We start from the raw sequence: 14,231 nt of genomic DNA, 5'->3' as shown, positions 1-14,231 counted from the left end.
ACGTTCCAGACCTGCGTAGGAACCCTGTTTAAAGTGTTAAAAATAAAAGCAAGAGTGAGAAGCAGATCCATGATATAATCTTTTATTTCAACCCATGGGATTTAACTTTTACAGTGCATTTCTTTACAACAATTATTCATTAAGTGACAGGTTTTAGCCACCACTACAGATCAGATAACTATGTATGTTACATTTCTGGTTTCCTCTTAAAGATTTTGACTTCATGAACACCGCGTGAAAAGACCCCAAATATTAGACAATGGATAACCACACAGGTTAACTAATTCAGTGACATTATCCGATCATCCATTGAAATCATTAGCCTTGTTATCAAACCGAACCGTCGCTGTTAATCTTTAGTTGTCTCCATGTTATTAAGCAGCTAGCTATCTGTACCATTAAACATACCAAGATGTGGCCAATTAGAAACCTGCTGCCATTCATAAGAAAAAAAAAGGCTTTAAAAATAGACAAAAGAACAAACAAAATATGGCACTATTGTCTCAAGGAACAACCAGTAGACACAAACACAGATCTTTTCGCAATAGAACAATTTATGGGGACCATGGCTGAACTCCCCTATACAGGAAAAGAAAGAAACTCCAAGCACTTTGTTCAGTCCTTTCCCCAGGACCCGTTACTGCCAGGTAACAATCTGAGGAGTCATCAGTCAGATGGACATCAAGCTTTTATGTGGACATCAAGCCATTCATTCACAAGCATCTCAGCAGAAACACGTCACTAAAATTCCCTCTGTCCCATCACAGAACACCCACTGTACGTTCAAATGACCTTTTCTCAAGACGGACGACGACATCACAGAAACCCAGTAACCTGGTGAAAACTTGCCGTGTCCCAGCGCCTTGTTGTTTTAGTATTTTCTTCCTCTTATCACGTCAGGCACACATCCCACAAAACAAACAATATGCAGCGTTGTATCGACCTTTCTGTCCATACAGATTCCTCAAAATTTCTAATGTTGCAACATGGCTATACTTGAGAAAAGCATTGATAAAGACAGAACCACATTGACTGTGCATATACATAATTTTGAAAACACATTGCGGCAATGAACACGTAGACGACCCACCAAATGCACATTAACATAAACTCAATCTTCCAGTTACCCATTACATATTACATTCAGGCTCCAAGAAAAAGATGCGACGGCAAAGTAAACAGCAGATTTCTCCCTTTTGCTCAAGTTTGGTCTCAAATTCCCTCAAATACACAACAGCTTGTAGTGCACAAAATAAGAATACAAAATTAGACTTTTAAATACTGTAGCAGCAATTCTTTTCTTTTAAAGTTGAAAGCCTCCAGTAGAACAGGTAAAGGCTTTGGAGTCCCCAACACATGGGAGGGTGACAGATTGTCCTCTGAAGTATGAGACAGTGTCTATGAGGAGGGGTGTGGGTGTTTGGTGAAGGTAGGTGACTCTGCTGGGGGTGGACAGGGTTGAGATGCAGCCCCTCCCTGAGGTTGGTGGGCGAGGGGCGTCTCGGACGGGGCGCCGCTAGAGGACAGAGCCCCGGGGAGGCAGCAGGACGCTGCAGCACTCCAGGCTGAAAATGTCTTTGACCACAAGGGGTTCGTTCTGTGGGAAAACTTCCCCCCCTGGCTGCCACTCCTCCATCTCAGTCTCTCAGTTCACACAAACATTCCCTTTTCTCTCCTCAGCCAGACAGACAGTCTCACAGTGCATCTCCATTTTCAAATTAAGCCTCTCCAAGAGTAACAATTCCTCCACATCACCCCCCTCCCCACACAGCCGAGGCCGCAGCAGGTCGGGGTTGCGACGGGGTGCTCGGCTCGTCGGTCCAAAACGGTGAGGACAGAGCCGAGGCGGGCCATGCTACGGGACGGCTCTCTCAGCTGGAGGCTGTGGCGATGGGCTTCTTGAGCTGCTGGCTGCGGATCTCGCGGTTGCGGGACTCCAGGAGCAGGTCGTGGCAGGTGACGCAGACCAGCACCGGGTCGTACAGCTGCTGGTCCGGGATGGGGAGCTTCAGGTGACAGCAGTCTTTACAGAACACGTTGCCACAGTTCCTGAGGAAGGAGACACAGCAGGTTAACATCTGTTTAGAATAAATAATCCAAATGTATTCATTAGCAGACTGGACAGAAGCAGCATTTCAAGACCTTCCACAGCCTGAGCCACAACGTTACAGTCTGGTAATAAAAGAAAACAGAACTGCACCCTTGTCCCTTCGTTTTGTTAAGATCGATGAAGACAGTTTGGGAGTTTCTGTCAAGAAAGGCAGCATCTAAATTTTTCCAATGGTGGTGAGACACAGACCCTCTTTTTTGACATTTCTGTTTCATGTGCAAATTTTGAAAGGTTTGGTATTTGTTTTACATAGGTGTTTTTTCCGGAGTGATTGTACACATTTGCAAAATGCAAGACCTTACAACAGTCATTGTCAGAATCGTCATGATGTTGCCATTTACAATGGGGTCAGAGCATTGCTAATACACAAGCTTAAACAGAGATTTGCTGGTGATATGAATCTCCCCTTTCTACTAACTGAGTTGAAATTCACACATTTCTTCACACCTAAATAAACTAAACCTGATAGATTAATTTATTAGAAACAAGTTTTGAGTATTTGTCATGAAGTGTGTGTGAGCCTACATGACTTTATAGAGTGGGAAATATTTCAAAAAACGTTCATCGTAAACACCACCAGCTGAAACCCTTCAATGGTTTTTGAAACGTGTCAAAAACCAGGTTTTTGCAACCCTCCAACAAGTATGGATTTGACATTTTTTTAGGAACCAAGAACAAAACAAGAGTGTCAGATGCCTCATATTAAAGAATAAATAAATGTTACAGTAAACAGAGAAACTATCATATGTGCAGATTAACAGCCGCATCCTTAATATCTCAAATCACAATATGCATACATACATACATATTTGGCACATTTGCTTTTTATATCCTCCTATGTTACATATTATTATCCTACGCTTTTCATGCACATCATTTTTTACTGCTCACATACAGTCTGTCTATTTACTGGTTACACTAGTGGTCAGAGATCAAAGTAAACCATGCTGAAGCCCCACCTGCAGTGGTGACGCCTCTTGGCCATCCAGAACTCACAGTCACAGTTGAAACAATGGGAGGCCATGTGGTCGGGCACCCACCTTGTGACCTACACACACACACACACACACACACACACACACACACACACACACACACAAACACATCTTTATCAGAACAGTGTGTGGTGCTTGGATCCTGGCCATAAAGGTGAAATGGAGAAAGGAGAGTGTAAAAGGGGGTTTGAGAGGGAGTGGAGAGAGAAGCTATGAATCAAGCTAGAAAGCACGCTGACCTCTGTGTCCTTGCGCTCCACTCGATCCCAGCTGCCCTCAGAGAGGCGGTCCTCACTGTGGGTCGACAGAGAGTCCTCCTCATTGCTGTTGTCCGACTCCCGCAGACACGTCTGGAACAGAGAGACCAGGGGAAGGTCAGAAAACAGACAAGGAGCAGGAAGAGAGAAAACATTTCCCAAGGCTAATCAAAAGTAAATATTCACATACACTGCAGACAGCAAAGAGGCATCTAGCACCAGCTGTCGGACTCCAGTGTCAACACAGAAAGAGCTACTCACAATGTCATCCTCGTAGTCGATGTCGGGCTCCGAGGGCGGGCTGCCGTAATGTTTGCTCTCCAGCCTCATCTGCAGCTGCCGCACCTGCTGCCGCAGCACCTCCACCTCCTGTTTGTAGCCAGCTTCGATCTGCCGCAGCCGCTGCTGCACGGCGTCCATGGGCACCGGCAAGCCGTCGTCGTCCAGGTAAGCCGGGGCCTGGGTCGGGGGAGGGGAGCTGGAGGCAGAGGGTGAGGAGTGGGACGCCGGCAGCAGCTGATGGCTGGCCAAGGAGTAGCTGTTGAGGGCGGCAGCGGCCGGCCCACATAAGGCGGTGTAGCCTGCGCTCTTGACAGCAGACAGCCATCCGGGCTGCACAGGGCTGCTGGGGCAACGAGCGGCTTCCCTCCGGCAGCACTGGGCTCCGTTGGCGACGGCCAGGCCCTGGGCGCGGAACAGCTTGCTGGCCAGCCGGCGGCTCTGGTAGGAGCTGGGCTGTAAGGCCCGGCTGATGCCGGAGTGGCCGGCGCTGCTGCAGGCGGACTGGACCAGGCCCTGGACGCTCTCCCAGTGGGAGCCGAGCAGGGACAGGTCCGACAGCTGGCTCTGGGAGATCAGGTGACGCGCCGCTACCTGGGCGCAGTCTACAGAAGCTGCTGCCACCGTTAATACACGGTCTCTTCCTTTCACTACATCTGTCCTCATCTCCTCTTTCTCCTTCTGGGGTTGGACTTGGGGCTGAGACTGAGCCTGCTCCTCATCCTGAAAATGATTCTGGCTAAGATCCGTACACTCGCTGGGAGGCAGGGCCGGGGGGAGTTCTCCCTCATCTGTGAGCGTCTCTGTGGAGTCCTCCATGGGAAGGAGCGGGGTCAGCTGCTTGAGAGCCAGCAGCTCCGCAGATGCAGGGAGGCCGTTTGCTTGGCCGTCGATGTGGCCATTAAGGAGCCTGGCGGGTGCGGCGGCCGTAGGCAGCGTGCCGTTGCAGGGAAGAGGTAAGCATGCCTCTGATTTATGAGTGGGCGACGCGGTGGTCTCGGCAGTCCTGCGGGGGCTCTCGGCCTCCAGCGGAGGCGGTGGTGGCGGGAGTGGAGGGTTAGTAATCTGAGGCAAAGCTTGGTGGAGGATAGGAGTGGGGAAGGGATTGTGAGGGAGTGTGAGGTCCTTATTGAGAGGGACAGGAGGAAGGGGCAGGGAGGGTAAGGGCTGTGTGGTGAGACAGGTCTCCTCTAGAGTTTCTTCACATTCCTCTGCACCTGGATCCGCCTCTGGGGTTACGGTGGGACTTTGAATGACAGGTTCCACCTCAGAGTCGCTGCTGTCCAGTCCAGTGTCGGGCGTGACCTCGTCAGGGTCGTCTGCGGAGGCTCCTCCCACAGCGGGTGCGGGCTCCAGGGCAGAGCGACCCTCCTGGCAGTGCTTGTTGAGATTGGGGTCACTGGACGTACGCGTGAGGGGCACCCCGTTCTCACAAGCCGACACCAGGTTGTCCATGGAGCGGGTCTTGGGAAGTCTGGAAATGGGAAATACACCAGGAATTGTATTTTACACCTGCAGTGATGATAATGATGCAATTCTCTACTTGTGGCACTAGAGGGCAGGCTTGGCTCTCAGTAACACGGATGCTATACAAACATGGCAAGCTTGTTGAATTAATGAAAATTTCTGCTCTGTTGACAATCTAATGGTTAGTGGGGGCTGCACTGTCTAGACAGTAAGTAAACAGGTCTGCAGCAAATAAACGTACCTGTCCAGGGAGCGGGAGGTGAGTTCGTCTCCTGCGACGCTGAGGGGGAGGTAGAGCTCCATGGCATCGTCGACAGCTGTGCATGGGGAGGAGGTGGGCAGGTAGACAGCGGTCCATAGCTGTAACGCCCGTGTGTGGCACACTGGCTGCAGCACCTGCAGACAAACAGTGACAAGGTCAGTCTCAGGAGGTCAATATAATAATAATGCCGCCTATTACACTATTACTACTGTCCTACTAGTACTAGGGGCAGCCTACTACTACTGTTACCATCTATACTCCTCCTCTACCTCTTTCTTAGAGGAGATCACTTCACACAAAACTTATAGAAGCAAGCCTGTGCGTAAAAAGTCTTCAGTTCAAATCCTTCAATCAGAAGGACAGTTAGAAGAAGAAGTTAGTAGAAATCTGCTAACTTCAATCCATGGTTCTTAAATCCACTGTACCCATAAGCAAGACACCTGACCCCTCACCAATTGAGCGGCTCAGTGGCCAACAGTACGAGGCAATAGTTGTAATGTGCATCTTCCAAGTGGGAGTGTGTGTTAGCTCTGCTGAAAAATAGCAAGAACACTATATATACACACAGGTATAAAAAGTGGTAGGTACCATGTCATGACTAGGGATGTAGAGGAAGTTCTGGAAGTTCTTGTTCCCGGTGCGAAGCAGGGACCAGACAGAACAGGTGCGTTTATAGATGTTTCGTGCCTCCCTCTCCCGAGCGTTGTTACACAGGAACGTGCCGTAAAGACATGAGTACGTGTGCTGCACCAGCTTGACCTGGACCACAGGGAAGACAAAACATAAGGAACTCTTTGATATTCTTTATCATTTGTATAGCACACTCCCTTTCAATGCAACAACTGATTCATCTTAAAGATTACCATCTGACATCAAGTTTAGCTGACATAAAACTAATTATAAAATGGATAGTTGTGGTCCTCAGTTCTGATTGGCTGAGGGACGTTCAAGGCCAAATGTTACGCACACCTTTGACTGCGTAACTGTGTCAATCTAAATATTAACTACTATGCTAACAGAAAATACCACTCATAACCACTCATACCACTACTTATGTGTTAGCAGTGGTTCAAGGACTATATTGCTAGGCAATAAAATCAAATAAAATGTTATTATTGATACATTTTTAAAAAATATTTTTGGTCCATTTTATAAAAGCGCGGCTTCATGCCTAACAACGCCTCTCAACAGACCAGCCACCTACCAGGAAGGCCTCATTGAACTCAAAGAGGCAGGGGAACTGTTTGAGCAGCTGGTGAACACAGTCCAGCCACTGCAGGAAGACGGGACACTGCTCGCTCACGTCGTCAGCGTTCTCCTGGTGGCCGCAGCGGTCCCCAAACTTATGACCGTAGTCCAACCACTCAGTCTCCACCAGCACCTGGAAACCCTGTGGACGTGTGCAAAGTCAGTGTTGGAGGCACATTTCACAGAGCAATGATAAAGTCTAACAAAAGCTATGCATAAAACTACATTTTATAACCATGAAACGACTAGGTTACCGGGGTATTTTGGATGATAAGCAGTATCTTAATCTAAATTGTATCAACATACTGCATTGTAGACTCCCACCTCTAATGTCCTGTAGAAGGGGTCCAGCAGGATCTTGGAGAGGGCCACAATCTGGGGGGTGCGGTCCCACCCGTCCGAACAGTGCACCAGGACAGGACGGCCCTCCCTCTCCACCGCGGAGCACACCAGAGTGGCTGCCTTTAGCATGACGGACAGGTGCTGCAGCCAACGAGTGCTCTCCAGTGCTGAAAGCCAGCTGGACACATCAGAGGGGACCGATTAGATTACTACAAAATCTAGAAAGAACCCCTCCCTATTGATGAAATGATCCAGAGTCTAGTTAACTTGGGGTTAACTCGGATTGAGTGACCTGAGGTAAACTCGGGGCCGAGAGGCTGAGGAGGGGTGAGCCCCTGACCTATATCTCTGGAGGCCCCCCTGTGTCATTACACGCCTCTGTCAGAATACCAGGAGAAACAAGGCCCAAAATAACATGATGTGACATCACAGGACATTTCAGCTGTCATGTACATATAGCCACACATGCAGGGGACACATACACAGTGATGTAAACACACTAGTAAACACACACAGACAGCTGGCACACTGGAAGCAGACATGTAAACAAACACATACACGCTGACGCTCACTGAAACACACACACACACACACACACACACACACACACACACACACACACACACACAGACTGAGTGTACAGACAGACAGCTGGCCAGCCCAGCAGGAACAGGGCTGGATGGTGGCTGTGATCCCCTCTCTGTGTGGTGTAGCCTTACTGAGGGGTGAAGCCACGAAGGGGGGAGAGAGGGAAAGAGAGGCACACGAGGGTGGAGCTGATCAGAGAGAAAGGTCAAACGCATCGACTTACTTTCCCGGATCCGGGATCTGGCTGCAGACGGTTCTCAGGGCCTGGAAGCTGTTCCGGATGGCATGGATGTTGGCCATGCCCATGAACATCACCTCACAGTTGGGGTAGTACTCTAAACACAAACAAACATAAACAACACTGAATAAAGGTCACAGGGCAAGCTAGGCAAAGAGCGAAGAGATTACTGTGTAAGACAGAGCGTCTATTGTGATGTTTTCGCAATACAAAAATGTGACAATACTTATCGTGGGGGGAAAAAAAAGAATCACAATATTACATTTTATTCTACTGTAGTAATCACAAATGAGACGGCTTGCCCGTCACAATTTCATAAGCTCTCCATTCGAATTATATTATTTACGCTTTGCAATAACATTTGTTAATTGTTGTTTATATTCTAGCAAGCCATTGCTAGAAAGATTTGTGGCTCAGAAATAAACATAATTCTGCAGTCATACTTCGTTGTCATTGAACTTTTATTTATTACATTATCAAATCATGAGCCCCAAATCGCGTATGAATCGCGATACGAATCGTATCTTGAGATAAGCATATCGTCCCATCCCTAGATCTTAGCATCAATGAGATAAGCATGATGGATTAATCAGAACTGAACCTAATAATAAATAGGCTTGGTAGAGACTGGCAGAAACAGCAGTTTGTTGCGGATGTGGGGAGACACTGACCCTCACATTCGCAGCCTCCGCCCTTGGCTCGGTTGGCCACTGCAGCGGTGTAGGAGCGAGCGTCCAGGATCAGCAGCTTCTGTGGCACAGTGTTGTCATCGGAGCCAGAGCCTCCTGTCAGCGAGGAGTCTGGGAGATACAGACGGGAGGACGGAGAGAGGTGAATTCATGGTAACGCGTGGGCAGAGTTAAAAAGGATGGAACATGTGGGGAAGAGGGAGGGAAAGTGTGAAAGGGGAAGGAGGGTAAACAGAGAAGCGCTAGGGATGTGATTAACAGTACTGACTCCATTTGTCCCCTACGGAAAATCAATATCTTGTCCCGATGACACAACCACAGTATTACAACTGGGAACGATCACTAGGCAGAACCCTCACTCTGGCCACCATGAAGAAAGACAAGTAATTACTCCAAGACTGGAACAGAGCTACTGCCCACTCCACTCAATCAGTGTTGTGCTGCCACTTACTTTCCAGCATGTTGATGTGTGCCCAGTGACAGTGTAGCGATTAAGATACTTGACTCTGGGACATGCACCCCTACTGGTCTAGGACTGAATCCAACCAGATTCTCCCGTGTCTCACCTATTTTACTTTTCTACTAGCTCAAAAAATGCCAAGGGGAATGGACTGCTTGAAGCATGTTTCCCCGGACACAGGAAAGTCATGTTAGTATCAATGTAGGTACCTTGACGAAGGCTCATTGAAAGCTAAAATGTTTTGGTTCATTTATATATACAGTATATATTTTATCTTTGCCTAGCCATGTTTAAATAAAGGCTTTTTAACTTATTTGTGACTTCAGAGTCCCTCGTCTCTACAAGGTTGCCTTCTCTACAGCTCCAAAAACAAACTTCCTTGCGTGTTTGGTTCTCTGCGTGACTAATTGCCCATTCTGAGAGGCACCTGTGCGTTTTGCAAATGGACTATAAAACCATCGAGGCAGAGATCCTTCATTTCATTCTTCTTTAAATGTTGATAATCTATGTTCTGTGAAAATGGCCAGTCTTATTTTGTGTGTAGACTTTGTGCCTCAGAAATGTCAAGACAGACTTGGGCACAGTTGTGTGGCAAGCTTTTGTTCTCCAATCTGCAATCATATAATTTGCAAACAAAGGCTTAAAGAGAAAGAAAAGCTCATTTCCTAAATGGGAACATGTAAACAATGCAGAAAATAAAAGCGCAGTTGTGATTTAAGCCTAATTAATCTGCTCTAAATTGATGACAATCTAGTCGCTGACCAACTGCAATGTATTCAGGCATAATTGAAAATGGCGTATTCCTAGGCACTTTTATTATGTTTAGATTCATTATTTGCTGCTAGTTCTCATGAACCTAATTGGGTTCAGTTTGGAGGTAGGGAAAATTAATAAGCTAGAGTCACTAAAGCAAATCCGTAAATACTAGAAGTTTTTTCTTTTTGAGTCACAAGGACAGACAAAAAAGCGAATGTTAGGACATTTCCACAAATACTTGACTAAGCTTGAAAGCATTCATGAGAGGTAATGAAGTGTGCAGAATCAGATATAAATCATACTACTGCTTTACCAAAATCACTATCTGAGGAGTCGGGGCCGTCCCCGCGGGGTCGGCAGGCTGGTGCTCCGCAGGTAACCCTGGCCCCGGGGTCCATCTGACAGGCCTTGGCGATGGAGGTCACCAGGTACTCATCCTCCGTGTTCCTCCAGCCCCACCAGCTAATCTCAGGCTGGCTGCAACGGGCAATCACCGCCCCGTTCCTCTGGTGCCTGGGATCCAAGGTGACAGTCAACAGAAAGAGATGAATCCTAACGTTTACAGTTATTAATCAACTCTAAATAATAAACAGGGAAAACAGTCTTGTGTCATTTGAAGAGACAGATAATATTGTATGTGTGCATATGTCTCTAAACCCACCTGTAGACCACCACTGGGATCCTCTTCCAGGACCTGAAGGAAGCCACACTCTCCAGCTCCTTGTCAGTGATCCATACTGGGACCAGCAGCTTCTGGGGGTAGCTGGAGCACAGCCTGGAGAGAGGAAGTACAGGAGGCATGATTTTACACATAGGTGGAAAAACAAGGGGGAAAAAAATGCTGTTCATAATGCTGATTATCCAGCCAGTAAATTAGGCCAACTTCAGCTAAGTGTGTAAGGAAGAGGGTCTTTTATTGTGCTGAAACCCTGACAAAATGGAGCTCTGAACTGCAGCAAACACACAGACGTACTGAGACGTACCCCAAATGTCCTGCTTTTCAGGGTCACTATCGTATCCTGAATTTGTTCTGTAACGTGTATAACCCTCAGCCACCATCCTGATACCTTCTCTGCTTTGGCCGCTATTGCCTCACTCCATCTGTCTCTCGTCTCATCCTCTCCTACGATACTCTCTCCTTTCTCTATTCACCTGCTGACTGTCTTTTAACAATCCAGGAGGGAGGGAGGGAGAGTGAGAGAGAGAGAGTGAGAGAGAGAGTGAGAGAGTGAACTACTGTGCTGAGTCACGGGCCTCAGCAGGCTGTGGCTTGTTTAATTAGCCAGTTGTCCTGTGTGTCTGTCTCCCTCAGCAGGATGCTCTCTCTTAGGTGTTCAGGGCAGACTGCCCTTTTTTTCTGTCGCATTTATTTACCCAGACAGCAAAGGAGACACAAGGGCCTGATACACATGTACATACACACACACCTAGTACACCGCATTATTTGTGCTTGGGTAAGTGCTACAATGTATTTATTTCTGTGTGTGTGTTAAGGACTGGGCATAGTAAGAGCGCTGCTGGCCTGAGAGGTCAGACAGGGGAGCAGCATGCAAGCACACACACAGACACAGACACAGACACACACACAGACACACACACCCTTGTGTGCCAGTATTTGGGAGGGCATTCAAGTTTCTCTCATTCCCTGAAGCCTAACCTCACTACTATGTGCCCAAATGTAACCATAATCCAGCACAAATTCAAATGTCTGTTTCCCCACAGATGTCTGACACATAAGTGACTACTTTTCCAGGTTTTTTATTCCAGTCCTGTACAGACCCCATTTGGACCCCACAAGACAGTACAACACAGTACAAAGATGTGCAAGTATGCACACAAGCTGTCCTTCAGACAATCTGTTCAGTCTGGTGACATTGGTGTGACATTGTTTCTAGTCCTGCATGATTGCAGCCCTGCTCCCTCTCAGAGCCGTCATACTGCTCTTTGAAATACCGCCACTCACCCTTCACTTACTAAAAAAACGTTCTGACACTTTGCAGTTATTGTACTGCTGTCCACATAGAGAGTGTCTTGCCGTTTATGGTAAAGAGGATGGGCCTGTGACATACTTGAAGTTGTAGTTGATGTCTGACACTCTCCAGGCGTTCTGAGTGTCGAAGCCCATTCTCTTGACCTCCATTTCCATCCTCTGGCGCACATGATCACCTGCACACACACAGGGAAGACAGAGCATGAGCGAGGGAGGTCTAAATGCAAGAAAAATAAGCAATCTCAGAAGTCTAATTGTTCTTGCTGCTCTGTGTATGTCTTGTATGTCATGTGTGTGCGGACCTGGGCGACAGAGGTGAACGTGCTGGTCCTCGTCGTCGGCGTTGCCTCCCAGACACCAGGCGTGGTAGGCGAGGGCGAACAGGTCCTCCAGCCGTGACGGGTGAGCTATGGCCCGGTTCAGACGCTTCACCCACTCCTGGCACTGCTTGAACGTTGAAAAGTGGCATCTGTGGAGAGCCCAATGTGTGCAGATTAGGAAGAATAGTGGTGATCCGACAACAAAGTGTCTTCATGTGTTGGGGCTCAGGAGAAAAAACAAGGAAAACAAACTGATTCAGATGTTGAGTGTTTCCCCCCGCCTTCAAACAGGGGTAATAATGTGGGTGCTTAATGATGAGGAACCAAGCTTCCCCTGGCACATCTGCTGCTGGGACTCTAAAGCCTTTGAATTCCACGAGTTGGGAATGCTTCAGATGTCTGCGAGCAGATGAGGATTTCAGTCCACTTTATGAAATGCAAATGGGCTTTGTTCTTTGTTGCTTTAAACTGATTTTTTTTAAACAAGTGAAAGCTAGCTTTATGCTAGTTATATGCTTGCCAGCTGCATGGCAAATGAAAATATAACAATGAAAAATAAAATGAGATCACCAATAGCTCACTGCTACAACTTAACTAATGCTATTACTAACTTACACTTAGCAAGGCCTACTACAGTAGCTACATTCTCAAGAATTGATTAAGCCCACTTCTAACGAAGAAGTCCAACAAACAATATGGAGGATGGAAGAAACATAGGAGTTAATTTGAAAAAATTAAATAAATAAAATCAAAAAACAAAAACAAAACAATTATACAGAGCCCATGTTTCTATCATGTATAGTGCAAACGTTATAAATGATCGCATCTGAGCATATTCAAGTGAAATGACCCAATTAATTCCATTGCTGCCTGTAATCAAAGTGTGGCCATTTTCATGCTACAGTGTAAGACCACAACGCAGATATCTAGGTGTATCTTCTAAACTATTCATTGCAAGTATACAAAGCATTACATCATTCTTTTCAGCTTTTCAACCCATATTTCAATAATATATATGGACAAACCAATCTTCCCTCTGAAAACCTCTAAAAACCAATGAAAAAAATAAAGTTGGATATATAGTTTGTTTTCCTGCTTATACAATAATATACCAAGAGAAAAATCATAATCTCAAAGGTAGCAAAAAATACACTAAGACTGCCTAGCTTTACAGAAATAAAATCATTGCTGATGATATCTCTGTTATCCTGGTAACGCCTGAGCATCAGAATAATATCTGGGGCACAGCAACATTCAACTCTTAGTAAACACGACATGAATGCAATGAAAACAGCAAACACCTTATAAACAACCAAGCAATATTGTAGTTTTCTAGAACCAAAAACAGATAAACGCTAGCAAGCTAATGTTATACTAGCAAGCATTACTGTCATTAGTACTGCCTCCTTGATATTGCCTCCAGCAATGTCAAGATTATTATCTGGCTCAGACTGGAGGCTATAACCTACTTTACGCAGGCAGGCACAGCTACGAGTGTTGAACTGGGAAGACAAGACATGATCTCCATCATCGCCAGCGTAATTAAATAATTTCGGAGCGCACAGGCAGGGACAAAGAACCTGAACACTATTGTTATATACTATTGAGAATTGTTAACATTATTACATTGCTGTTTGTGCAATTCTTTGTGACAACCAAGTTGTGAAAATCTGGGAATCTGGAAATATTGATCAGTGCATTAGTGTAGAACAGTGATCGAAGCTGGGTGTTTAAGCCCGGCATTGTGTGATATAAATGGCCCAGACAGTCAGAATCGAGCCATTGTATAATTCAGTAAAAGCATTACCGGAGCACTGTTTTTGCTCTGCTTTACAACAGTATCAACCTGTCAGCAGAGTTAATATGATGCCTTTAGTGGGCAAGTGAGGTGCTCTCCTTACCTGACAACTTTTGAGTCCTTGCAGATGATGTGCAGCTGGAACATATCTCTGCTCTCCACAGTCTCTATCAGCCTGAGAGGCACCTGTAGGGGGAGAAAGAGAGCACACGTGATCAGGCTGACAGGCCTCAGTCGGAGCAGACGGCACATCTGTAAAGAGCTTTAATACCCATACCACCCCCTGGTCTAGACATGGGCACAACACAGCTTCTACCTCACTGTGGAGGAGAAAGAGGCCTGCTGTAGTATATTAACCCTTTCTATCCTTAGTTCTCTGTTAAGTATGAGAAGGCACACCAACCAACAGCTACAACCCTGGCTACTAGGTCC

General features: G+C 46.6%; 1 protein-coding gene across 2 annotated transcripts in view; it reads right to left on the bottom strand.

Annotated features, from left to right (window-relative positions):
* Nucleotides 1-670: 670 nt before the first annotated feature.
* Nucleotides 671-14,231, bottom strand: part of mtmr4 (myotubularin related protein 4) — a 45,420-nt gene continuing 31,859 nt past the window's right edge. For both annotated transcript variants that reach the window (XM_078286708.1, XM_078286709.1), the window contains 15 exons: nt 13,903-13,985; nt 11,984-12,150; nt 11,761-11,857; nt 10,353-10,466; nt 10,005-10,204; nt 8,458-8,586; nt 7,772-7,883; nt 6,943-7,138; nt 6,575-6,760; nt 5,959-6,129; nt 5,350-5,504; nt 3,624-5,115; nt 3,345-3,455; nt 3,070-3,158; nt 671-2,049 (listed from right to left, as the gene is read on the bottom strand). In XM_078286708.1, coding sequence (XP_078142834.1) covers nt 1,872-2,049; nt 3,070-3,158; nt 3,345-3,455; nt 3,624-5,115; nt 5,350-5,504; nt 5,959-6,129; nt 6,575-6,760; nt 6,943-7,138; nt 7,772-7,883; nt 8,458-8,586; nt 10,005-10,204; nt 10,353-10,466; nt 11,761-11,857; nt 11,984-12,150; nt 13,903-13,985 — 3,480 coding nt within the window. In that variant the 3' untranslated portion in view covers nt 671-1,871. The remainder of the gene's footprint in view (nt 2,050-3,069; nt 3,159-3,344; nt 3,456-3,623; nt 5,116-5,349; nt 5,505-5,958; nt 6,130-6,574; nt 6,761-6,942; nt 7,139-7,771; nt 7,884-8,457; nt 8,587-10,004; nt 10,205-10,352; nt 10,467-11,760; nt 11,858-11,983; nt 12,151-13,902; nt 13,986-14,231) is intronic.

Source organism: Centroberyx gerrardi, chromosome 11 (genome assembly GCF_048128805.1).
Source record: "Centroberyx gerrardi isolate f3 chromosome 11, fCenGer3.hap1.cur.20231027, whole genome shotgun sequence".
In the NCBI taxonomy this organism is placed as follows: domain Eukaryota; kingdom Metazoa; phylum Chordata; class Actinopteri; order Beryciformes; family Berycidae; genus Centroberyx; species Centroberyx gerrardi.
The sequence above is the reverse complement of the archived record's forward strand: the minus strand, read 5'-3'. Positions and strand labels throughout refer to the sequence as shown.